Source organism: Phocoena sinus, chromosome 20 (genome assembly GCF_008692025.1).
Source record: "Phocoena sinus isolate mPhoSin1 chromosome 20, mPhoSin1.pri, whole genome shotgun sequence".
NCBI lineage: Eukaryota > Metazoa > Chordata > Mammalia > Artiodactyla > Phocoenidae > Phocoena > Phocoena sinus.
In genome coordinates, this window is record NC_045782.1 from 38547010 (window position 1) to 38574454 (window position 27445).

The following is a 27445-nucleotide window of genomic DNA, read 5'->3' on the forward strand; positions in this document are numbered from 1 at the left end:
CAGTGTTATCACATGCATTCACTTCATTTTTTCTTTCTTTTTTTTTTGCAGATTTATTTTCTCTTTGCTTCAGTATTCATCGAAACCATTGCTACCTCTCAAACACAGCTGTCCACAGAAGTGTTGATAATCATTTGAAAAGACTCAGGAAAAAAATGTCATAAGTCATCTAGACTCAACTATCTTAAGAAATCCATAGGATCATATGCTTATTCAGTTATTTAAGAGAAAAAAAGAGAAATATTCAGAGGCCTTTCATTTGGAAGAGGATTATATTTATTCTATTTGACTTCAAGGTGTAGAAGCAGAACCAGAAGGGTGAGATCACGGAAAGACAGATTTTAGCTGAATGAGAGGAAATACTTTTCGTTAATTCTAGGAGTGAGCTGTCTTAAGAGAGGATGGGCTCCCCAAGACTAGAGGTGTTAATTTTAGGTGACAACCCTAGGGGATATGGGGAAGGAAATGCTCTTATCCAAGGGCTGATGGGTACATGAGGTGGCTGACCCAAGGTCCTTGCCACTTCTGAATGTCAAGGACACTGAGGTGGCCTTTCTTGCCTTTCAGATGGCTCATTATAGGGGGTCATTATCTGCAGTTACAGTCTCAGTTCTATGTAACAAGCAATCAGGGCTTCCCTGGTGGCGCAGTGGTTGAGGGTCCGCCTGCCGATGCAGGGGACACGGGTTCGTGCCCCAGTCCGGGAGGATCCCACATGCCGCGGAGCGGCTGGGCCCGTGAGCCATGGCCGCTGAGCCTGCGCGTCCGGAGCCTATGCTCCGCAATGGGAGAGGCCACAACAGTGAGAGGCCTCTTGCGTACCGCAAAAAAAAAAAAAAAAAAAAAAAAAAAATGCAATCAAATCTTTTGGGAACTTCCCTCCCACCCCTCCATATAACACTCTTGAATACATGCAAAACAATTATATATTTTTGGTGCTAAATGGGAAAACATGTGAACATAAGCCAGCTATCTTAACTGTTTACTGGGATATATTTTAAAAATCAGGCTGTTAAATACTTGATAGTTTAAGATTTGCATGTTAATCAGGGTTTTGTTTAACAATAATCAGTAATTTTTAGAGAAGTGTATCGACCAATCTGCAAAGTCCAAAGTTCCATCATTTCACACCCAGAAAACTGCTATTAAGGGCTTATAACTTGGACTATAATAAAATGCAGAATTATTAGGTTGAACCAGGTGAAATTGTCATCTTGTAGATAAAAAACTCACATAGGCAATTTCATATAGTTAACCTACTACTAAGATGTGTAGAAACAGTTCTATGATTACTAAGACTTGTAGACATTTTCGACTAAACCTAGAATTTCCCCTACCATATTGATCAAAGAAACATTATCACCACAAGCCAGATGATAATCCAGTATGATTTCTTCTAAAAAGGCTCCGCGTTCCTTTCAGCTCGATATTGCCCAGTGGATGTTTCATTTGTAAAGACGCTAAGCCCTCTAATGTGCAAATCATTAAGAAGGCAGTTGTTGCTCTTCCAGCAAGGTTTGCCTAGCAGTGAAAAACAGCCAGATAAACTCCTGCCCTTGTTGAAACCAGGCGGGGAGACCGTGTGTGGTAGTGCTTGGGGGTTGGAGGGCAATGATTTCTGAAGTGAGGATTTAACGCAGTATAATCCCAGCTTCATTGCCTGTTCACGTGAGAAAACACAGCTTCAATTTAACTGCAGGCAACAGGAGTTTCACACTGTCAGCACCAATTGTTTAAAACCCCAAACTCGTCTCTAAGTGGGAAGCATCAAAACTAAAAATTTGGAGGGATTTAAACTCCGGATTCTCTTTCAAATATAGTGAATCGAGCATTATATCTTTTCCATAGGACGTTCATACTCTCATGTTAGAATGAGCTTGCTCTGACTTTTCCTGAAAGCTCTGCTTTACAAATACAAAATCTTCACGTACTGTAGGAGAGCCACACAAAAGACATGCTTGTTGACAAATGGGGAAAGATATGACACTTGAAAATTCTGTAAGAAAACTGGGGGACTGTCGGGGATTCCCCTCTCTTCCATTTGTTGTTAAAAATTAATAAAAATGAAAGCCCTCAAACTTTACACATTCATACTCAAAACAAATGCATTAAAAATCATGGCTATGTGGAGAAGTAACAGGACCGAACGTAGTTCAATCTGTTTCACGGTTGAAACAGGCTCAGAGAGTTTAAGTGACACGCCCAGTGCCTACAGGGGATATGGAAAACAAAGACCTTGACTATATGCCACATTCTCAAAGAAACTAGGGAACAACTCAGACATTAGTGGTTTCTATGGTATCACTCTGACAAGAAGGTATTTTAATTCAATTTTCCCGCTCTGAGTTAAAAGCTGCCAAATCCCATCTTAAGTTTCGATCCGTTGATGTAGCATCGTATGGGCAGGCTTGGTCTAGATATACTTGTTTTCCCTGTGCCATCTCCAGCTCAGCAAAAGAACCACTTCCATCCTCTTAAGAGACTTCAGTACCAGGGTAATAACGTGACATCTTGATCTGGTACTGTTTTCCACCCATATTAACAACTGCTCTACCCAGTTTTGACAAGGTACCAAAAAGGATATCCAGTTTGTTGGGGATGAGCTGGCTGAAGTTCTTAGCCCTATGACGCCCTACACCCAGAACTGATAAATTAGTTTTTCATTCAGAAAGAAACATTCCATGTGTTTTTAAGAAAAACAGGTACCAAGGGGTGTTTCCGCCCAATTTTGTCTCCTTTCCTCCTCTCTCTCAGGAGGCCCAACGGAGTGGAGTCACAGTCACTGCGTGCTGTGAGCTCAGTAGCAGTGAATTCACTATAAATTAAGTTTTGTCCATATCAAGAAGTTATCTACATGTAAGCACAGGGCTTACCTTTATTCACTTGGCCATACATTTTTTTTCAATGTAAAAAAAGTTTCTCATATGTGTATGTAGAAACTTATCACTTTACTTTTGGAGTCAAAGACCGTATGTGACATGACTATAATATGAGGAAACTAATTTTCACAAGTGTCTTGTACATATGAACTTACTACTTACAGCAGTTCACATAGTTGGGTGAGACGGGGCCTTATCTCAAGAGGCAAGTTCATAACAGCTGTGAGAGGCCACTCCCTACTGTCACTACATTATAATGAAGTTACAAGCTTGTGTTGCATAAACATATTTAGTGCATTAAAAACACTGAGACTCTTTTTTCCATTTTTTTTTATTACATTTGGACCTTTAAGAAACATATACCACCAATTATACCACTATTCAGTAAAAATCTATTCTAGTTTTTGGAATGCACATGTGTCACAAACTATCTTGCTTCTGGTCTCTAAGACTTTACTAAGAGTTTATCAAAAAGGTAGGTAGGCTCTGATCTATGGGATTCTGAGCCTTGAGGTTTTAAATGTTTTGATTACTGTAAAACAATTTCCAGTGGATAAACTTAATTCCCAGCTGTTTTTCTTCTAGAATGGGCTAATCGTTTTGAAGTTACTTCCTCCAAGAATATTCAATTCCTTCAGCTTTGTGATCTATTCTGTCTTTGGAAAACTTGGTAAAAAAGTAATTTTCCCCCGCTGTACGACAGGGATGAATTCACCAGAACATATCCAATATTAATTATAACAAAAGGCAGTATAGATAAATGTATATGTGTCATGTTCACTTTAATGACTACTGCATAAGCCAGTAACTATGAAGACTATTTCTGGATCAATACAATCCAAGTGTTGGCTGTAGGTACACAAAACACCTTAACACAACTCTTGGTATCTGACATTGATTCAAAATAAAAAAAGGGTAAGTGAACTCACACAACTATGTTTTCAAGAAGCTACTCTCTGTGGAAGTAAACAGGAAAGGGGCCCTTCAGGAAGCTGTTGATGGGCACTGGGAAGGTTTAAAGCTATGGCTTTGGTAAGCACCCAAGTGAGCTGTAGGAAGGCATTTGTAAGAGTAGATTCTGCAGCATCAAAGGATAATTCTCTAAAAGAGGTGGGCATTTTCTCAATTAATTTAAATTCTGAGGCTTTCAACAGTTGAGGGCTAGAAACAAGATCCAAAGAAAAGAACCATCTTCTTCCCGCTTGAGAAAGGTGGCTGTGCCATTCAGCTCACGATGCTAAATGGTCCAGAAGCCTTTGGTGGTATGATACGGACAAGAAAAAAATTAATACACAGACCACATAACACCATTAAAACTCGAAAAACATTTTTTCATTTAAAAAAGTATTTAGAACACATAAAACAAGGCAACATTTATTCTTTCTTCCCGTCTTCTGGTACGGGATCTGTCGGTGCTTCCTCCACAGTTGCACTGTTGCTCTCTGAGCCAGTGTTACTATCACTGGTCCCTTCCTCTGCCAGACTGTCCACCCCCTCCTGCCCGCTCTCCTTGTCCTCAGGAGTAGACGTGCCTTCTTCACCATTCTGTTGGCTTTCCGTCGTTTCTTCAAGGTGTGTCTCCTCTGTAATCACACATTTGTCACTGTTAGTTCCAATACAGAAATTCCCTCTTCTAATTACGCTGACAGTCCAGAGCTGCAGCATCCGATAAGGCAGCCACTCACCACATATGGCTACTAAGCACTCGATATGAGCAAGTGTGACGGAGGAAAGAACTTTTAGCATGTTTAGAACAATTTGGGATTTGGAAACAATCTACTTTTTAACTGTAAATTTTGAAATCTAAATACAGATCAAGTATTTCTGCTGAAAATTTAGCTTCCAAATTTTGATGTGCTCTAAGTCTAAAAATACACACCGGATTTTGAAGACTTATTAAAATTAATTTCACTTAAAAGATTTCATTGGGCTTCCCTGGTGGCACAGTGGTTGAGAGTCTGCCTGCCGATGCAGGGGACACGGGTTCGTGCCCCGGTCTGGGAAGATCCCACATGCCGCGGAGCGGCTGGGCCTGTGAGCCATGGCCGCTGGGCCTGCGCGTCTGGAGCCTGTGCTCCGCAACGGGAGAGGCCGCAACAGTGGGAGGCCCGCGTACCGCAAAAAAAAAAAAAAAAAAAAAAAAAGATTTCATTAAAAACATGTCAGTAGTAGAAAATTTGTAATTACACAGTGACTTATATTTCATTTCTATTGGACAGTGCTGTTGTGAAGCGCTTGGATTTAATGAGTGAGAAAGCAGGTATGGAAATGGTATAAGGCTGATATTTAAAGTACTTTGTTACGAGTCACGCTGGGCTGTTTTCTGTTATTGCGCTAATAGTCTTCAGAACAATCTTCGTCAGTTCTTTTTCTCCAGCTAGAAGGATGGAATCTGAGTAAAGACCCAGGCATGCTCTAGTCACAGAGGACCAAACAGAGGCAAGGCTGAGTATTCTAGCTGCAAAATGAGCCAAAGAACCATGCTCTAATTCTCAAGCTCTTGTTTTAACCACAAAATGTGTTCACGCTCCAAATCTGTTAAGGTAAAAAACATGTTCACACAAAAACAGAGAAAGGTTCAGATAATAAAACTTACAATCTGACTATCTGAAATGTTAATCTGCTGAAGCGTTCTGTAGAAATATCTGGTAAAGATACTATATTCTACTTAATGTTTTCCAGATGTCAAATCAGAAGTTGTCGGTTGAGCACCAAGTATGACTATGGTCCCTCTCACTTGTAATGATGGTCCAGGGAGCCTTTGATTGTGTTTCCCATACTTTCAGCTCAGTTCTGTTTATTACACAGTGCACTGCGCGGGTCAAAACAGTGCCAGAAAGTAGAGTGATCTCAAAATTTTAAGCAATAATCGATTTAATCAGTACTTCATGTAAGCTGTGTTATTGTTTGCCTTGAGGAATGCTTTTAATCAGGAAAATCAGTAGAACAGAAGTATGAATTGTTCCAGGATGGGGTCAACAAATGCTTTCTACAAAGGCTAGATAGTAAATATCTCAGGTTTTGTGGGTCAGGCAGTCTCAGTTGCAACTACTCGACTATACTGTTGTAGCCCCAAAGCAGCCACAGACCATACGTAAATAAACAGTTCCAACAAAACTTTATTTACAAAAGCAGGTGGCAGGCAGGATTTGGCCTGCAGGTTTTATTTGCCTAACTCTGTTCTAAGACACCAGAGACGACACTGATCTTAAGAGCAATGACCACATCTTGTTTGAACAATTTTAGCAATAAACGTTAAAATACTGAGTGCCAGTATCATATCAAGTGCAGTAATGATGATTTTATGTACATTTATCCTTGGGAACTCACTCTCAAGAGGCAGGTGCTAGAATACTTGCAAATGAGGAAACTGAAATTAAATAACTTACCCAAAGTCACAGCGCTAGCAAATGGTGAAGCAGTATTAGACCCAGATCTGTCTGACTCCCGGGCCAGTATCCTTAACCATTAAACCATTATACTTTATATTCCCAGGAAATGACATGACTCAATCTGGGCAAACAACCAAGACCTCACACAGCAAGACTAAAGACAACACACCACTGCTGTTTTGTACCAATACCAACATTTTTAGTGGACTCTGCTATAAGAGATTAAGATTTTGACAGAAATGGGTAGTATATGGAGAATAATTCAAGAGGCAAGATCAACAGAGTGACTTCTGAAAAGCACTGAGAAAGGAGAAGCAGAACTAAAGACAGCTGTAGAAACCCTGGACATTTACTTCAGTATCAACTGAAAGGTTACCTGTCTCCATCGGAATGCTCTCGTCTTCCTTCTTTTCTTCGGTCTTATTAGCTGCTGGCTCCTCCTCAGGAACAATACTGCTCTGGCTGCGCTCAGCTTGCTCTGCTGCCTCTTTCTCCCTTTCCTCCTGCCTTTTGCGAGCCTGTTCCTCGGCCTGTGCAATTTCAGCAGCAATTTTTTCCATATCCACTTCTACTTTCAAACCACACAACTAGCAGTCAGAAAACAGAACCCAAAAAACTCTCTTAGTAATGTTCTTTTCTTAAAATCTCTGAACCAGAGAAATTGTTTTAAAAGTGGGTTTTCTTGGCTAAGAACTATATACATATATATGGCAGAAAAAAACATGGCTCCACATCCTCTCTGAAGCTCTTGTGCCTACAGGAAAGTTGCCCTAGCATGCCACATAACATCAAGTATTACAGAACAGCTGGTGAGACAATGCTGAAAGTTCTGGATTATACTCAAAGCTTCCATTTTATATTTCAGGCAGCCAAACACTAGATTTACTTGTTTTCATACAAAGTGCAAACTGTAAACTACAGCTAACGGAGACATCTGATGAATAAACTGCAACGAAATGGAAATAATTCACAACTGCATGAGAGTTTAAATTAAAACCTCAGAGCGTTCCAGGGTCTAAGGCCTAGTACGTATGTATGTACTATATGATATTTCAAACCTATTGCAACGCTACCAGAAAATGGAAATGATTTCATAAAGCAAAGACCTTGCCAGTTATAGCAAAGTTAACCCTGTTTCAAAGTGAACAACGTTCCATGAAAACACTATTTTGGAAAAAAGAAAGAGGAAAAAAAAAAGTAACAGACACAGTGAAAAAAGTATAGTTAACACATTAAATTTATACCCTTTTAAGTTCATTGTTAAATGAATCTGTGCTCTCCAGGAATTTCCTCTTCTTTTCTTGGTGTCGCTCCTCTATTTGAAGAAGTTCAGCTTCTAGTTTTCGCTGTAAAACATAAGATCAGGTTTTGTTACTACTGAATTATTTTCTCTAAAGCAAATGTCAAACACAGAAAATGTCTCATTTTTTTTAATGGTCCACACATTCTCATAGTGTGATAAATGTTTTGAATTTTTAATTTATTTATTACATAATGTATCTAGCTAAGATTTTTAAAATGTAAAATGCAGCATAGAGGGAATGACTGATTAATAAGTGTATGTTGGAGAATACTGTTTCAGGCCTCAGCGATTTTTTGGAAAAAAAATATTTAGTACATCAGTAAGAGCTGACAGGATGTCTCAAAATTCTTAACGGATATGCTTTCTGTCAAAAGGCTCTACGTTACAGGTTTAATGACAAACTTATTAAATCTCTGGGAAAGGTCTACTCCCTCCAGCCTCTTCCCTGAATCAGGAACAGGTCAGACTGAACACAAATATTTAACAGGAACACTGATGCATGGTATAGGATCAGGTCACCTGGCACCTGGGGCATAATAAAATGTTTTGTGACTCTACCTGATGAACCATTAAGGACTGGACCTGTCGTTTGAGGACCTGCATTCTAGCTGTTGTGACAACAGACCGAACGTCTGGCACCACACTCTCACTAAGGATTTCACTGATGAGGCGGTGATTTCTCTGGAAACGGGCGGTAGCTGTATGCTTCATTGAAAAGCCGTCATCATAATCTGGAATAAACAAAAGGAGCTGGAAATTAGGTCACCAACTACCATCATCAGGAGAGTGCAACAGCGTTAACACTTAGTTGCCAAGGAGCCATGGCCCTCACTGGTCTAACAAAATCTAAAATAAATCTTTAAGTTATGATGTGCATCTGGGAAGATGTGGCTGAAACGCAAATGAAATACAACCATGTGTCTCTGGCCTGGAAATCAACATGAAGGCTGCACTGACAGCGAAACAGATTTTGCCAAATGTCTCACTTTTGGGGTAGTAATTTAAGGCTTTTACAACTGATGATACACAGGAACTGGGTGGTGTCTTTGTCACTGTAGCACTTTAAAGTAAGGAAAATGCCCACTGCAGAGAAAACATTATCTCTAGCAATATTCAGCTTCCCAGATGGGCATATATATTTTATAAGATTAAAATACCACTAAAGCCTTAAAAACGTTTAATTCTAAATTTCACTTTTAATTTTTATCAATTTACACACATATACATTTGTTGTCAGTGTATGAAGGTATATTACATGCTGTTTTCATCCACTCAAGTGCATATACATATAGTATGGATCTGGTTTACAAGCTTATTCTTAATAGCTATTACCTTTGCTCTATCACTACCAGTTTTTGACGTATCTGCTAACAACCTGTGCTATTATTTACTTAATATTTTTATTTAAATCAACGTAAAAAAAGAGCTTCCTCTTAAGCAATACACATTAAAACGAAAGTTCCTCTCTGAACCACCTAACCATCTTAGTGTGCCGCCAGAGGTGGGGGACCACAGTTTAGGAAACTGCTACAAAGGCTCAAATTGTGCTGCTATGTCAGTTTAGCACGTCCCTTAATTTGGGTGCTTAAGTAGTTCTTACTACCAGAAACACCACCGCTACAAACTGTTGTGCAAATTGCTTTTTGTTTCAAGTAATTTCTTTAGGATATACACTTCTGAAATTAAAATTACTGGAATAAAAGATACCATTAAAAAAAAACTGTGACCTTTTTACTTTTTTTTTTTTAAAGATGATGTTGGGGGTAGTAGTTTATTTTTTATTTTTGCTGTGCTGGGTCTTCGTTTCTGTGCGGGGCTTTCTCTAGTTGTGGCAAGCGGGGGCCACTCTTCATCATGGTGTGCGGGCCTCTCACTGTCGCGGCCTCTCTTGTTGCGGAGCACAGGCTCCAGATGCGCAGGCTCAGTAGCTGTGGCTCACGGGCCCAGCCGCTCCGCGGCATGTGGGATCCTCCCAGACCAGGGCTCGAACCCGCGTCCCCTGCATTAGCAGGCAGACTCTCAACCACTGCGCCACCAGGGAAGTTCTCTTTTCATTTCTTAAGGGAGAGTTTTTCATATTCACACTTAAGATTATATACATTTGTGCTAGGTTATCCATCTAGGTTACCTTTCTTTTTCTTCTTTCATGTGTATGTCCCCAGTGTTGACCACTGGACTGGTAGGAGAAACAAAGTCTTAAAAATCTGGGCCTGTCTTCCTTTGCACTTTAGTTGTCTGACTTTTTTTCTTTTTTGGAGCGGGGGGTAGGTTTATATTTTCTAATTCACCAGGTATTTATCTCATGAATATCCTCTTTCTAAAATGTCAGTTAAAAAAGACTTCACTGTCTTGTGTGGATAACTACGTATGTTGTAGGCCTTGTAGGTCTTCTTTGTTTAAGTGAGCAGCTGTTGTACTCGTGGATGTGCTGCCTTTCTCTTGGTTTATGTACATTCCCACCTCCCAAGTCTTCCTCTTTCTACTCAGTTCTGAGCGATAAGGTCCAAGGTCTAAAGTCATTCTTATCCTGGTACCTTAACTATTACCATCCTTTCTTATTAGCAGCTCTAATATCCTATTTTAAACTTAAAAAACATAATGGGCAGAAGTCTGAGAAACAGAGAAAAGGACTCTCTTTGAAGACTGTTCCTAAGTGAAGCTCTTTCAGTCCTTCTCAGTGTTCCTGCTGTTACCTTCCACCTGTGAAAACTTCAACTGATTTCTACTTACGTCTTCTATGTTGCTAGCCTTTGTTTCCGATTATTACTGACCCCCATCCTTCCAATTATTTGTAGACTGGATCTTCTATTTGTTTTAGTTCTGTATATTTTCTTGCACTAATTATCCAATTTGAGCAACTCAAGTTTGCTTACACTACTGTGTCTTGAGCACTGATGACTCTGCTTAACATGCTATATTGTTTCTATTCCCTATTCTGTTTTCTATAGTTATTATTATATTTTGTATTTATGAGAATATTTGTCAATATCCCAGTCCTTTCTTTTAAAAACTCATTTTTGTTTTTCTCTCCTTTTAAGTATATCAGTTTATTCATGTCTTTAGGTGGTATTATTGCTTCCTTTATTAAAGGTCTCTTCTTTAAGGTCTTACAAGCCTTTTCTTTGTTACTACTACTTCTTTAAAATGGGATCTTAAATTACTTTCTAGATGCTTTTGTTGCTTGTAGCTAGAGCTTCCAACCTTTACCACATCACAGCAGTACACGAAGAAAATATTTGTATAGCATGCTTGCTATGTGGATGAGTATACTCACAGCTGGAGGTGGCTAGCTCTGAAGCTCCTTGCAGCTTCAGACCCTGCATGGCTACAGAGAACCAACCAGAGGTACAAAAGCATACCTGCAAACTCTTCGTGGAATGCCAACTAGGAAGCTCTGCTCTGTGTGCAGTGGCGTGCGTGTGTATAAAGTTTGTAGGTGCGCACCCTCCTAAGTGTCATCATGAGTTGTATTTATAAATTCTAGCTGGATTTCTGAATTAACTAGAAAAGAAAGTTCATAATGCCTCTTCCCACTCACTAACTTTCTCCCTTAAGAGCCTTTAACTCAGCCAATTTAGGGAACCAATAAGAAAGTAGAATATAACTTGAAGGCATTTAACTTTTTAAAAGCAGTTGAGGTAAAATTCTGATTGTAACTAAAAAACCCTCCATGCATTCTGAGTACAAAGGTTTTGATAAACGACAGGTAGTTTTTGCTATCTTCTACACTAAAAAGGGTGTTTCTTTATCTTTGGGAAGTTCACATACAAATATTAATCAAAATAATTATTCCAAATATTGAAATGGCACTTAAATTATGCTTTGTTTCCATTTAGAAAAGGAAATAAAACTTAAGAGATTTCTCATATTTTAATTCTCAGAGAAAGCATAAACAAAGCCCCACTTTTTTTTTTTTTTTTTTACCATCTGGATCTTCAGCAGGCTGAATGCTCATGTAAGGTTCTCCTTTCTCCATGCGAGACTGTCTCTGTCGACTTTCTTCCTCTAAAGCAGCTTCTGCACGACTTTTTGCATTTATGTAAGCAAGGTACGCGGGGGAATTATGATAGGCCTTCATAGATTCATTGTACTCTATCTGAAAGTCAAATGTTTTCAGTTTTAGAGTTGACATTTTGTAGGTTACAATGAATACTTATATTACCTCATTTGAATATCAAAAGACATGATAATGATCTCCTTTTTACAGACAAGGGATCTGAAGTCTTAGAGAAATTAAGTGACTTGACCCAGGCAGACAATGACTCAGTTGTCTGATTAGATCTTATGTTTCTTTTATAAATAATAAGGCAAGTGTTCACGAATTTTCTATTGTACCCATCCTTACAGTCCCATTCTACCTTTTCTGCTTCGTATTCATTTAAATATTCTTGTTTTTCTTCATCAGTGAGATCTCGCCACATGCCACCAATAATCTTGCCAATCTCCCACAACTTTAGGTCAGGGTTGGAAGCCTTTACTTGGTCCCAGACCTTGAAAAGGACAAACAGTTGAGATTTCAGTATTGATGCCTAAAAATAAAGACCTTTAAAAATACTTTTTAATACAGAAACCTTCAATCATCAACAAAGGCAGAGGCAATAGTGTCAAATCCCCGTGTTCTCTTCAGCCTGCTGCAGTAATTATTGAGTCCTCCGTCAGGTTACTTTAAGGCAGATCTCAGATATCTCCAATCACTGCAGACACTTATGATGAGCTAACTCAAAAACATAGTCTTATGTCTTTCTAAAAATTCACAAGAGTTTAGAAGGAATGTGGTTACTCTGCATAATACAATACACCATATTGTCAAATATATGTATAATAATTCTGACCCAAAATTTTAAAATTTCTAAATAGTGGTGAAAATCAATAAATGCTCTTGTCTTTAATAAAGATATCAGTTATACTTGCTATTTTAAGAGTAATGGAGGTTCATACCATATGACCCAGCAATCCCTCTACTGGGCATATACCCTGAGAAAACCATAATTCAAAGAGTCATGTACCACAATGTTCACTGCAGCACTATTTACAAAGCCAGGACATGGAAGCAACTTAAGTGCCCATCGACAGATGAATGGATAAAGATGTGGCACAATGGAATATTACTCAGCCACAAAAAGAAGCGAAACTGAGTTATTTGTAGTGCGGTGGATGGACCTAGAGTCTGTCATACAGACTGATGTAAGTCAGAAGGAGAAAAACAAATACCTTATGCTAACACATATATATGGAATTGTAAAAAAAAAGGTTCTCATGAACCTAGGGGCAGGAGAGGAATAAAGAAGCACACATAGAGAACGGACTTGAGGAATGGGCAAGGGTAAGGGTAAGGGTAAGCTGGGATGAAGTGAGAGAGTAGCACTGAATATATATACTACCAAATGTAAAACAGATAGCTAGTGGGAAGCAGCAGCAGCATAGCACAGGGACATCAGCTTGATGCTTTGTGACCACCTAGAGGGGTGGGATGGGGGGGAGGGAGATGCAAGAGGGAGGGGATATGGGGATATATGTATGCATATAGCTGATTCACTTTGTTATACAGCAGAAACTAACATAACACTGTAAAGCAATTATACTCCAATAAAGATGTTAAAAAAAACAAAAACAAAAAAAGAGTAATGGAGGTTCATCACCAAAAAAAAAAAAGAGGAAAAATTCAAGGAAGTATGAAGAAAATAAAAATTACCATAAGCTTATTGTTTAGAGAAAACCATTGTCTTCTACGCTTTTTAAAATTCAAACTAGCATGTATTTGCCATTATTTTTATAAAAATAAGATACTAGTACATGTAGTCTTGCATTCCTTTTTTCACTAAACATTTTTTTTATGTCATTAAATATTCTCCAAAAGACTACATAAGTAACACTGGCTACATAACTTTAAGTATTTTAACTGTTTATTTTAATCATGTTCTTGTTGGATTTTAGTTCTGGAATTTGGAAATCGGAACTAATTTCTTTAAAAACTGCAATTCTGTATCTTTTCCTCTGACTATGCACAAAAAAGCTGGCTAAGCCAATCTGAAACCTGACATAAAGCCAAGAGCAAAGACGGCAGTCCTCACTCCCTTCTGGCCCCTGATCACCTACCTTTCTGCTGTACCGCATGTAGGGCATCAGCGGCTTATCTGGTGGCTTTGGGGGTTTGGGAATCGTAATGCCAGAGGATGCCTAGGAAAGAGTTAAATACATTCATCACTCAACTGCAAGAAGTTCACCAGCAAACTGAAAAGAGAGTCCCTTAAAAAATGCTAATGCGCCTTTCTTCTACTCGTCCATGGATACAAGATCCTTATATTTTCTCCACTGAAAATAGCTATCACTGCAAATTCAGAAATGTTCACATCAGAAAAAAATAAAGACTTTAGGCACATAATTTTTTAATACGTTACTTAGCAGTTTATTGCCACTGCTTTGACAACCTGGCTGTAAGAACAAATAAAATATTATACAATAATTCATACATCGAAAATATATGGTTATATATCAGATGTCCCACGTTTAGGACATTACCTGGCACCCTCTTATTTGACTTAATTTACCGTTACACATACAGTCAACACTTGATTACCTCACCGGAAGCTGAACCCGTTCAGCACTTACCACACCTCATACTGCCTACAGGGGACTATTTACTATTTGCACCATTTCAGGAACACACTTCCACACGAGCAACCGCCACCACTGCAAACCCTATTTCCTAGGTTTCAAAAATGGAAAATGGAAAAACCCTTCTTAGCTCCTTTATTATGACTAGAGATTTTACTTTTCTGAAGGTTCTATGCCCATATCTAGTGTCTTGTTTTATAAAGGAGATCAGGAAGTGTGAACTGAAGTCATGCCTTTTTTTATTCCTAATCACAGTGGAGGAGTGAACAAGTTTACCAGGAACAGAGAAATGGCAGAAACAGGGCCTGATTAAGTTACCTTTGAGACCTTATATCAAGAAACTCCATTTAATTTTTAAAAGATGCTGGTTTCGTGGGGAAGACACAGAAAGAAAGGGAAAGGAAAACAGAAGAAAAGGAGGCGAGGAGACTGAAAAATAGTTTTTAAAAAAGTAAAGAAGAAAGTGAGTGAGAGACAGAAAAAAGGGAAAGAAAGAGGAGAGATCAGCTATTTCTAAAAGCTAAATCTAGGCAAGATATCAGATAGCTCCCAGTGGGCACCCCACACATATCCAACGAGCGAGTGCTGCTGCTGAACCTACTCTCATCTCTACACGCATGGCTGCATTTGATCAAGGACCCAGAATCAAATCATGGCTGAATCACATTTGTTTCTCCCAAATTTCTGGGAGACTCCTGATACTGATCCTCCTTCCCAGGCTCGGGGGAAGAAGAGCTGGCTTCACTCTAATGACCAAAAGACAGGAATCAGCAAATTCTTGCAAGAAAACTAAGGTGCCATTTTGTTCCCTTGCCCTGTTGTTGCTGTTGTGGTAAAACCGGAGGGAAACCCCTCCATTCTGGGCTGAGACCCCAATCAACCTTAGGGCTCCGGGAATAGTGTGTTGGTACCTGCTTCCACCACTTTCCAACAATGCTTCTTCTTCCTGTGAGGAGCGTATCCCTCCCCCCCTCCATACTTGTCCATGAACTCTGCTTCCTCTCTGCTTCTTCACACATGAACTTATCAGAACGTATTTTTCCTCTGAAGCAGTGTTTCCCTTCTTTCCACGCCTCCCACGTATTCTTAGCACACCTCATGCTGATGCTCATGTAGATAGACTCTGTTTTTAGTCAGCAGTGGGCAACGGGGTGAAGTGAGCCATGGGGGATGGAAACTGGCAACAGTGGTGGTATGAACAGCCACTAGGAGATCTGTCTCAGGGCTGTAGGAGTTCTCTGGGGGAGGGGGGTGGAGTTCTACAAAGCTAACCCTATGTCATGAATTCAGAGCAAGTAACACATAAAAGTCTGATTCTTCATAAAGTTATTAGAAAGCACTTCCAATTTATATCCAACACAAACCTTCAGAATTCCATGAAGTGGGTTACAAATAAAGTTGGAATTGTGCCAATAATTGAAGTTGGTAGACCTCTGTTACCAATTTTTTAAAAAAGAGGTAAAGAATTCTAAAATGTTTATGCTTTAATACGTGAAATTAAAACACTTTAAAAACAAATTACAGTAATATTTGCTCTTTGATATTTTTCAAAGAACTGTATTTTATAACAATGAATTTGCTTATTTCTCTTCTTTTCTCCCAAAGGAACACGTTGAGGTGGTATTTTCATTACACTGACCAATTTACAAATACAAGGAAAACAAAACCAAACCCAAAACCATAACAACATAGTTAAATTCTAGCTGGTTTTCAGGATATTAAAGGTTTATATCACTAAACACCCCTAATTTATTAACCATCTCAAACAGATATCTTTCTACAATTTCTCAAACCTTATTCTTTAAAAAACAAAAAAGAAGCAGTCTGCACTGAACACAATTATAATCACTGCTTTGCTATAATCTTCTAGTTTGAGGTATGAAACCTGCTGGCCCCTTTATTAAATGGCCTGGTGGTTATGCTTTTGGAGGGAATGTCTCCTTTTTTAGTGGTTTCTTTCCTTGCTGCTATCAGGAAATGTACCTCTAGCAGCAACTGTCCCTCTTTCCAACTGGCAATGAGTTTGGAGAAAACAACTAATTATGCTTGTTAAAACTGTGCTTACAATAGAGTAAGGTCCTGGGAACCTCCTATGAATAAAGCCCATGATTTTGTGAAATTCTGGCTACTCAGAGATTTTTGTTGCTTCCCATTTTTCAGCTGTTTCTCTGGTAGGATCTTATCTAAGGTTTTCTTCTGGGATGGAATTTCCATTAAAGCACAGAAATGAGCTACTTTTAACATTTGGTCTTGATCTGTCTTCACACCTGTACTTGAGAATGTTAACCATCATCTGATGAAGAACTGACCAGAAGTGAATTCCATCTCATAGCTACCATATGTTGAAACCAAAAGGTCTCAACATGCTATATATAAAATGCTTATTGTCTGAAAACCATTCGAGTGTACTGGAGTCATTGGGAAAACACGATGTTCTGTGGACGCTACAAGAAGCTATTCACAGGGTGTCACCGAATCATTCCTTCAAATCGATGACTTAAGGCTACAAGAAGCTATTCACAGGGTGTCACCGAATCATTCCTTCAAATCGATGACTTAAGGCGATTTGCAGGCAGTAATACCAAAGAGGAGCCCCCCACCCCCCAAAAAAACACATAGGTGAGGTCATCTTAAAGTAACACTTTTATAAAGGTTAAAATCAGATCTACTGAGTCCTAACAGAGCTTAAATTATACATATATAGTAGTATAAAACTTTAGGCATAACTAATTTTCATAGAGAATGATTCAATGACCTGAGAGGTCACTAGAAGTTGAAGGGGCTAGGATCAGCACAGGCTAAAAGCCTCCACATTTTCTAGGCTCTTCAAGTTAAGTCTACAGAGCACTTTGATTACACTTCATTCTGGTGTCGAGAGAACAAATAATACAAAGAAAACAACCATAAAGAACCAGAAGATCAATGTTTCCATGCTCAACAGCCCTCCTATACTAATCTACCCTGAAGCTAGTGCCTACCCCCAAATACTGGGTTCTAACACCTGAAAGAAAGAATGGGGAGAAACAGATAACTTGCTGAGGCCCTGAGACAGCAGCTGCACTTTCCTATTCCTAGTAAGTCTCCACTGAATGATCTCACTTTGTTAACAAAGAATCCCGCAGATACATCCAAGTTAAGAACAAAATGCTTACAGAAACTGAAATACAAATGATTCTAATATTACAGTTACCACCATTTCTTTTCCATTAACATAGATAATCAAGAGCTGACTGTATAGAGCTATTAAAATGTAATCATTCTTTTGTTTACTGCCCATGAATAATTTTCTGTATTAACATGAATGGTCCAAAATCGATTCTACTCCTCATTTAAATTAAAATATTCTTTACCATTTGATAACTTTGTGACCCGTTACACTTGTGAAACACATTCAGGCCAGGGAAAAACAAGTACCGATGCACATAGAAACTGTATGCATTGTGAAATGCATACATACACACACTTTGTCAGAATTCTTTTCAGATACCATGAAATATGCATGGCACATAAAACTTGATATGCTTATGAGGTACAAATTATGCAGAAACAATGAAAAATTTCGACAAACGAAACCTATCAAGCTAAGCAATATGCTTACCAAGATAGACAAACAGTTTGATAGGTACAAGCTTTCTGCTCTAGCCTGACTACAGGGTGAGAGGGCTTTTTTGAAGTCACAATAATCGAATTACTTATGAATACAGCAAACAAAAACCAGGTATTAAAAAGTTTACAGCCATTCTGGGTTGTATAAATTCTCACCAATACCACATTCCAATGTATGTAGGTATTTGGCTTTTGGATTTATTATTTATTTTTGGTAAAACATTTTTACAGTTGTTTCTTTGGTACCTAAACTTCCTTAAATGGACTTTAAGATGACTGTAAAATAAAAAGTCTTCCAACGGGAGGAACAATTCTCAGAGCTTTCTGACATGTTCTTCCCAGGTTATAATCCTCAAATTTGGCTTGAATAGAATTCTCCAATTCTTTCTTTAAAAAAATAAATAAATACAAATAAATAAATAAAATAAAATAGAAAGCCTGAATTACATCATCCAATTTTGGTATCTTAGGCTGATCATTTAAGTGAAACATCCTAAGTTTCAGAAATTATATCCTTTATCCTATGGATTATAAACACACTTCTAGCTGTAGATATCTACAGTCTGATAATTCAAATTAATTTCATTCAACTTTTGTTCTGCAATTCGTTGAAGTGACATTAAAATCTTTTTAGAGAGAAATGAATCTCAGTTAGGTCAACTGTTAAATCCAAAAGACAAATAATTACGTGCAGCAGTTCAAACTGGTAGGGCAGCTAGGCCTGTAAGCCCAGCCTTTATTAAGAAACTAAGGTCTTGAGCCTAATGCCAATTACCTTAAATGAAAGATACTCTTCGTCTCAAAAAGGGCATCTTAACCATAGGAAATTCTAGGTTTGTATACATATGGTATTAGCATTAAGTGCCCAAGGCTTTATCTCTACCAACCACCAAACAGAATAAATTCTTTTCTTCTATATACATATCCAGATCTCACTATTTTTTCATTTTTCAGTGTAAGATTGTACAATGAATATTTTAAATAGTCTAAAAGCCAGGTTAAATTTTTTTTTTTTTAAATGGCTGTGCTGATGATTCAAAGGACCTAACTCTGAAGGCATTTCTGGTCAATTCCAGTTGTTTGCTGGATGCTGTAATAGTTGATTCTCCTACCGTGACCCGGCTGTTGGTGCCCGGGTTCCCTCCCAGCCTGTAGTTGTTGTAGGCGAGATGACTGTATGGATTGTATCCCACAAACCCTGGTGTGCTGGGCATTTGCTGATGGAAACAAATGAGACAAAAACACGAATGAGAAATGAGCTCAAACGAGGAAAACACAGAAATGAAAAATGATCTGCATATGGCATGCAAAAGCAACCTGATTTTAAACAAGCAATGATGTGTTGTAACTGTTCTTTTTCTTTCAGTGAAAACCAGTGTTTTGTTTTGCTTTTTTCCCTCTCTTTCTGTCTCTTTGCAGGGGCCAGTGGTGTTCGTGTTCGTGTGAATATGTGTGCTTGTTTTTCGGGATAAGCAATGCACTGAAGTGTCTCAAACATTCAGGGTTACTTTATGGTCAATAGTATGAAATAACAACTTAGCGATATATGTCCGAGATAGGAAAGCTTGAAATGTGATAAGCTAGGAGTCTGAGAACACTTTACATGCAAAACAAAACATGATTTATTTGACAGTTATGTGAATGCCGCCAATGTATTATCTACCAAAAAAAAAAAAAAACAAGAAATGAATCACTTTCAAAGACAACTTTAAATCATTTTATATAGTGTGAGAAATGAGAAGAGATTCAAATCAGGAAGTCAGAAGTTGTCAATAGAAAAGAACATATGTGGGATTCAATGGATGCCACATACATGATTTCAAAACAAAGACTTGTAAGAAATGCATGGATTTCTGGGGGTACTGTCTGATCTTTTTAACCCATTCTTTTATAGGCTTTCTCTTCCATCTCTTCTTTGATCCATCTTCCACAGGTCAATCATCAACAATTTCTGCATTTAGTTTTAATGTGAACTACTTTTCTAGTAGACGGACTTGAACTTTCTTTTCTCATCTAGTTTCCTGACAGCCCTAGCTCTTTCAAACCACAACTGCTCGTTGGAGCAACAGAATTCTTGGCTTTTGTAAATTATGTGTTGATGTGATCACAAATGGGCTCTTATATAGCAGTGCCCTTCGTGATTAATAAAATGACATCCAATGTTCATGAGAATCAAGGTATGATGCATAAAAAGGATGTAGCAAAGAGAGACCAAAAGTAAGGTATTTTACCTAATGAACCTCAATCAAAACAAGTGACAGTAATTTCATTTTAACATGCAATTGACAATACCAATGCTGAATTGTATAAGCTTAACACATCCCAACTAAACTGTAGCGATTATAAACACAATTTTCTAAAACATGCCACTGCACATATCCTTAGTGTCCAAAAGAAAGACAGTCAAGCAGATAATACATTTGATATTCTTTAGAAGAAAACTACTGATCAATTTCTAGTCTATGTAGTTATAGAAGACGCAGATCAAGCATACATAAGTAGGCAAAACACAGATGAAGTATCAAAGGCACAAAAGAAGTTTATATTACTTGGAGCGGTACATTTGGGTGGTAGTGGTGGGTGGAGCTGGTGATGGTGGTGGCAGAAGAAATGGAAAAAAAAGAAAGGAGGATAACTCATTTAATATCCATTCTGTTGCATGTCCTAACCCCTAGTCTTCTGTAGTTTATGTGTAAATGTGAAATTATAATGGTACAGAAGTATGACTAAAGAAAGGTAAAAATATCCCTTTCTACATTTAAGAAGTCATAGGGTTAGTTTCTGAGCTATTTTTATTATCTCAAAAAATCAAGTCTGTTTTCAAGATATTATATGCTGTCAGAGGCAGTATTTGCGTCAAAATGACACCTTCAAAGTTGCATAAGCAATGATAATCACTATTCAACATTATGAGGCAGTAATGTAAGAAAATAAGGGAACTAAAAAAAAAATCGAAACTGAAATATTACAATTATACCGTTTCCAAAAATGAAGTACATGGTTAGCTCTTTGAGGTCAGGAATCTCAATTGTTCAACTCCACCTGTATAGCCATTAGCAGAGTGCCAAGGAGATGGTCACAAGAAATGTTCTTTGATTTAAGAAAAGAAACAAACCAAACACAGGACTTTAAGATCGACCAGAAGTAACTTTAGAAACTGTATGTTATATAAATTGAGCTGAGAAGATGTGATACAGTATCTCTTTTTTAAAAGCATCTTACTATGGAAAAATAAATTGTTGATAAACATAACTAAAACATACATCTGAGAGTTAGTAAATAAAACTAGTTTATCTAGTGGAGAAAACAAAATTACACAAGGACCTAATTAGTAAACTAGCCAGAAATTTAGGGGTAGGGAGTATGGAAGGAGGGCTAACAGCTTTAAAGAACTTCTTTTGTAGGATATGGTCAATGGTAAGTGTTTTGTTTTTGTTTTTAAATAAGAAAACAACAAGAAATCCATTTCAGCAAGGCCTGAACGGTTACTGTTAAAACTGTTTTGTGGACTGGACAATTATTTTACATGCTGACCAAGCTGGGCCAGAGCTTGCTGGGTGAAAAAAATTAGTCCACGACTATCATTTAGGCACTTTGAAACATATCAATTCTCAGTCCAATAAAATATTACTTATGGAGTAAAGTGAAATGGCAGGATCTGACCCATAGATAATGAAATCCTTACTTGAACAGCTTGAAAATAAAGATTTACAATAAGCTATTATAGAACTGGAAGCTTTATTGTTTGATTTAACATGAAAATTATATACAGACAAGGACAGAAAAATGTAACCAGCTGAAGGTCAGACTTAAAAATAATAAATGCCAGAACGAGCATTCATTTCATATTAACTTTCAAGAGTCTTAATAGAGATTAACAAGAAAGAAATGTTAAACTTGTCACTTATTCCCAATTAAAAAAAGAACTGAGCATAGGAGGTTGGCATTTCAGTAGTATGTTTCTTTAAATGTTGGGGGTGGTTCAAGGTAAGATGCAGAGTTATTTTATTTAGTAGGAAGTGCTGTTTTTTTTTAGCTGAATTTTTCATCCTGTTGCTGTGATGACTGAGTGACTGTCACTGGAAGACATCTGGGTTTTTGTATCAAGGCCAGACTTGGCTATTACATTAACAAGAAAATTAAAACTTACTGTTGCAGGAGCTGGGGTGGGAGGTGGGGCATAAGATGGTCTTTCTGTTTGAAAGAAAATAAATAACTTCTTGTAAACAACTGAGATATAATACTATGCAACAAAACTACCAATGGTCCTGTTTTGAAGAAAAAAAAATGAGAGTATTTTGGAATTCCCATTTGCTAGGGCATTAGTCTCTTATTAATATAGATTGATAAATATAAAAAATGAAACTTACTTGACATTTTGGAAGATTAAGTTCTCAGTTCCTTAAGAATGAATCTGAGACACTAAAATAAAAAAAAGAAAAATAAAGAAAAATAATCAAAACTCAGCAAGCATAAGAGAATGTTTTCCTAAAGGATAGGGTAATTTAATTGGTATTTCTTAGTAAAATTACATTGTCTTCTAGTAATCCAGCCTTTTTAATATTTTACTAGTTCTTTAGGTCATTTGGTTGATCAGAATTAAATGACTAAAACAAATTACTGGGGATATTAAAAAGTAAAATTAGTCATGTACTTGCAAGTTTTTTTGTTTTTGATACTGAGCCACCTCTTGTATGGAAAACGTTTTGCTGATGCCATGTAAACATTTAATCAGACTGATAAAAATACAGTGACAATAGAATGTGATGTATTGTCAGGGCCTACCTCAACAAGGCCTACCAGATACTGACAGCTCCCTGATCAGCCGCAGCTCTGCCTTCCTTTTAGGATAACAACTTCTACTAAAATGGAGCACCATTTTATTCCTGGAGGCAGTGCAAAAGGTAACTGGTGTGACAATGAACTTTACATTCTCTTATAGTGGTAAACAGCTTTATAACTGCTGGGAATAAATTTTGAGAGTCTACCTGAAAAACTCTTATTACCCTTCTCAGCCCATTTCAAAATATATCTCCTCAATGGAGCTTTCTTGACAAATTACCTGTGCGGAATTAATTCCTTCCTCATTTGTACTCCTATCCAATTTACACAGATCTATGCTATCGTATTATACCTGTTAATGTGGGTATATTATGTGCTGCTTAGAAACAGGGACCATTTAATTTATTATTGTAGTCCCTGGACCTAGCTCTTCTTTTTTTCTAGCTCAATTCTTACTAACTTTTGTCCTAGTATTACTAGCTCACCACATGACCATACACAGGTGAGCTTGTTCCTTACCTCAATATACATCACACATTGTGTGTACAAAGAGACAGACATTCATTTTTAGAAATAAGGCAAATAACTTTTATGACTACTGGAGTACTTTCATCCAACATTATGCGAAACAAACATGATGTTTTTTGCTTCTGTTTTGCATTTTAAGGGAATTCCTGGAGCATTATGAATAAGAAGCCTGGTGCAGAACGAAATCATTTATTTTCTCAATGGCCCAACCTGGGTCTCTCTCTCTCTCCTTAAGGAACAGGCAAGAAACCAGAGTCTGGTGCAGATTTCCTTCCTGCTCAAGTTCAGGTAGGCTGTCAACATCCACTAGGCCTTGCTGGGGGGAGCCCTGACAATTACTGCCACGAGCTCTCTGATACGTCACACTTTATTGCTAATACTTTAAAATTACTGATCTCCTCTGCTATACTATAAATTCCAAGAGTGACCTTGTGCATTTGTCCACCACCGGATGCATGCCCGGTGCCTGGCATAAAATCCTAAAGTATCTGTTGACTGCCTTATACGGGACAGGCTTACTACTTACACCATCTGGTTTAACAGTCACAACTACCAACGAGATGTGTACTGCTATTCCCATTCTACAGAGAAAAAAGGGAGTCTCGGCGAGTGTAAGTAACTTGTCTAAAGACACATAGCCAGGAAGTGCCAGAGTTGGGTTTCAAACCCAGGTCAAACTGTTTCCGAGCTTTCGCTCTTCACTCTAAGCCACACCACGAGTCCTCAGGTCGCTGCCTGAACCGAGGGGAAACCACCTTTCCGGGGGTGAGGACCACGGGCTTGGCTTGCCCCAAGGGCTTCCTCTGAGATCTTTTCCTTTAGGTTTGTGTGAAGGATGCACTTTCCCAGCGACTCTACTAAAGAGGAGTATGCAGAGGTGCTTTGACCAATTCCGCGGGGTTAGTGGAAGGGGCACATCTGGCCGCCCCGGAGGAGCCCCAGATGGCACCCTCGCTCCGCTAGGCCTCAGAGAGGCCGCAACTGGCCCCCGGCTCTGGCGCCGCGGCCAAGCCTGAACCCCAGCAACCCCCGGGGACTCGGGGTCGGGCAAAGCCGGGACCCCACGCCTCGCCACCCTCCCGACCCAGTCGAGCCCAGTCGGAAACACTCACCCGCGGGCAGAAAAAACGCCCGCAGCTCCGGCCTCGCTTCCCTTTGTCCCGCGCACGCCCCGCCCCTCGCGTCCGGAGCTTCCGCGCTCGCACTTTCAACAGTCTTCTTAATTCCTTTCAAGGCTCCAACCGACTATCTTAAGAAAAATAAGTCTTCTGGTGGGGACGCGGTGGTGCTTAGTACAATCAAGGATTTTTTCAGACCCCATACGTTTCTCAAAACTCCCCGAATTTGGGTAGTTTGCCAGGCGGGCGCCGATTCGTCACGGCGGAGAGGGCGGAGGTGGTCCGACCGCTGGGTAGGCCCAAACCCCGCAGCCGTTGAGGAGCGGGAGTAGCGACGGGTGACGCGGCGGGAGGTGCGAGGCTGCGCTTAGGGGAGGTGGGAGTGCGGCCTCAGCTTCCCCGCGCGGGGCCGGAAGGCAGCGGGAAGCGCGCCGGCAACTAGCCCCGGAACCACTGTGGCCGCGAGGCCCGCGCGTCACTCCGGCCGGACTCAGGCCGAGCACGTCCCCGCCTCCGAGGGTGTTTTTTTTCTTTCTTTCCTTCCGGTTTTTTTCTTTACTTTTTCCCAGGTATCTGGAGTGTGTACTTCAGTAAACCGAGGATGCAGGCGCGGAGCGCGCGGTTCGCAGTTTCTGCCCTCCCGCGCGCCTCCCAGGGCTTCCTGCCTTGGCGGCCGGGCAGGAGCCTTGGCGAAAGCAGCACGGACCTTTCCAGTTTTCCCAAGCGCGAGGCTAGGGTAACTGCCACAGGTTTCTGAGCCGAGGGCCGGAGATGTTAATCTCCTTGCCCCAGGTTGTGTGCTCTTGCAACGTCGGACAAGGGTCTCTGTCCCAGCGCGCCTTGGCTCACTCGGTTCTCTCCACCGGGAACGACTGTCCTTCATTTTTCAGCTTAAACTCATCTGTCCTTCCGGATCCAGCTCAAATTGTTTGTGATGCCCACCTGGAACTTTCCCCTCTCCCCCCTTAATCCTTCCTCTGAACTCCCAAGATTCTTTGATAACTTTATTATGGTCTTTACCTGATATCGGACTGTTTGTCAATTTCAATGCAATATGAGAGCCACGAAAGCAAAGGTTCAGTCATCTGCATTGGTCATCTTCGTATCGCCCGTGCCCAGTAAGGGCTTGACCCGTTGTTAGCTGCTCAATAAATGTGTATTGAGGCAGGTTCTGGTCTAGTCCAGGGCTCTTTCCACTGAATCAAGACTACGTTGGTTTACTAGATAGTAGCTTCTCCTTGGATATATAAACACCTGACCGATGTGGGACACTGGAGCGAGAAGGATCTGAAATTACTTGAAAACAGTGTTGACATTTAGGGTGACTGATTGAATTCTCCGGCTGCCATTAGCCATCATCCTGGGTGTGCCAGCAGGGGCTAGGGCATCTCCAGAAGTCAGCAAAGCTGTCCAGCTGAACCCACTGTCCGGTTCTTACACCTCCAATATTTTTATACTCATGATTAGAGATTAGTGAAGTTGAAGAGCATGTTAAAGGGAAAGACTAAAAAGGAGGTCATCAAAGGATAATGGGGGGCCTGAGTGGTGCTTGAGATAATGTATACGAAATTGCTTTTTAAAAATATATAAGCATCAGGGAATTCCCTGGCGGTCCAGTGATTAGGACTCCGTGCTTCCACTGCAGGGGGCCCGGGTTCATCCCTGGTCGGGGAACTAAGATCCTGCAAGCCACGTAGAGGAGCAAAAAAAAAAAAAAAAGGCATGTATATACATATATATATATATATATATATATATATATATATATATATATACACATGCATCAGAGATACAGATTAATGTAAGATACACAAATGCCTCAGCAGGGAAGCCCAGTACCTTCTTTCTCTGGCTTTCATGGTGGGGGTCTGGGCAAGTGCGGTGCCGGGGCAGGTGCTGGGTTGTGTCATCTCTAGGCAGTCTTCTGCAGAAAAGCTGCAGGTGCCGGGTGTTAGGAACAAAGCACACTGTAGTGTGAACAGAGTGGCACAAAAATGGTGGAAAAGGAAAGGAGGGGATCTCGGAGGAGTAGTGACATTGATACACTTTCTCACCTCCTGGTCTTTACTCAGATGTCGGCACCTTCTCAGTAGGTTTTTCCTGACCTATTTAAAACTGCATCTCATTCCCCAACCTCCATTCATGGTTTGTGCTTTGTTTTTTTCTACAGTATTTATCACCACCTAACATCCTCTATTTGTTATGTGCTTATATTGTTGTCTTTTTCTTCCCATCAGGATGAAAGCTCTTTGAGCCGGGGGGGGGGGGGGGGGGGGGGGGGGTGGGGGGGGGGGGGTGGGGGGGTGGGGGTGGGGGGGGTGGGGGCTTTTGACATCTGGAGCAGTGCCCATTCAGGTGCTCTTATTTGTGGAGTGAATAAATGAATGGCTATCTCATTTTCTTCCCTTTGGCTCCTTCTGTGCTTCAAAGATTTGCAGAATTAAGAAAGGAGGAATATAAAAGAGAGAAAGCCCTAGAGATTAAGACTGAAGAGTGGATTCAACTTACACTGAGTTGCTGTTGATTTTTCCCCAGGCAACCATCAGCACATATGATCTTGCATGGACAGGGATATTTATGGGAACTGCAGGTCAGACTTTTGGAATGGTGATTATTCCTGGAAAACGTGGTATGCATCATTAACATGACTGTTCAGCTACATGTAACTGTGAAGCCATTGGGAGCCCTTGCAGGCGCCTTATGGTAGACCACAGTGATAGTCTTAGGACCAAGTAGTTTAGTTTTCTTTCTGGCAGCAAGATTCAGGAACTTGGCCTGCTTTCCTCTCTGACACTGCTCATATTTCCTTGAGATACTTCTTCCCCCGCTCCAAGCAGGGAAGTCAAAACTAGTAAGTGATTAAGCTGGGAGTGAAGCCCAGGTCTCTTTGATTTCTTTCTACAGTAGTGTGGGAAGAAGCTGGGAGGGAGACAATTAGGGGTAGAATGAGAACCATGAGTGGGAAGGAAGAAAGAGGAGAAAATGGGAGAGAACAAGGAAAAACCCATAGTCCTTGGACACCTAGTAGTCTGTGCGAATTGCTTCTAGGAGGTTTATTCCTATATAACGCTTTAAAATTGTACACAATTTTTAGATGCTTTTTTTTTTTAACCCCCAGATAGAGGGTTTGGAGTTTAACAGATTTCCAAAGAGTTCTGTGACTCAAAAAAGATTTTGAACCAAACACTGAACCATGCAATTTGTCTGTAGTTTGTTCTGATG

General features: G+C 39.7%; 1 protein-coding gene across 2 annotated transcripts; it reads right to left on the minus strand.

Moving 5' to 3' along the window:
* Positions 1-3192: 3192 nt before the first annotated feature.
* On the minus strand, positions 3193-24744 carry SMARCE1 (SWI/SNF related, matrix associated, actin dependent regulator of chromatin, subfamily e, member 1). 2 transcript variants are annotated; one of them, XM_032617064.1, is made up of 11 exons: positions 24218-24715; positions 22166-22217; positions 21946-21989; positions 18908-19012; positions 13671-13751; positions 11933-12064; positions 11499-11670; positions 8133-8305; positions 7516-7617; positions 6648-6801; positions 3193-4462 (listed from the first exon to the last, which is right to left on the minus strand). In XM_032617064.1, exons 2-11 carry the CDS (start codon positions 22170-22172, stop codon positions 4254-4256), a joined length of 1179 nt encoding a protein of 392 aa, XP_032472955.1. In that variant the 5' UTR covers positions 22173-22217; positions 24218-24715; the 3' UTR covers positions 3193-4253. The 2 variants fall into 2 exon arrangements, with proteins under 2 accessions (XP_032472955.1, XP_032472954.1); XM_032617063.1 differs by having other exon boundaries at positions 4190-4462; positions 6648-6858; positions 24218-24744.
* Between the last annotated feature and the right edge of the window lie 2701 nt (positions 24745-27445).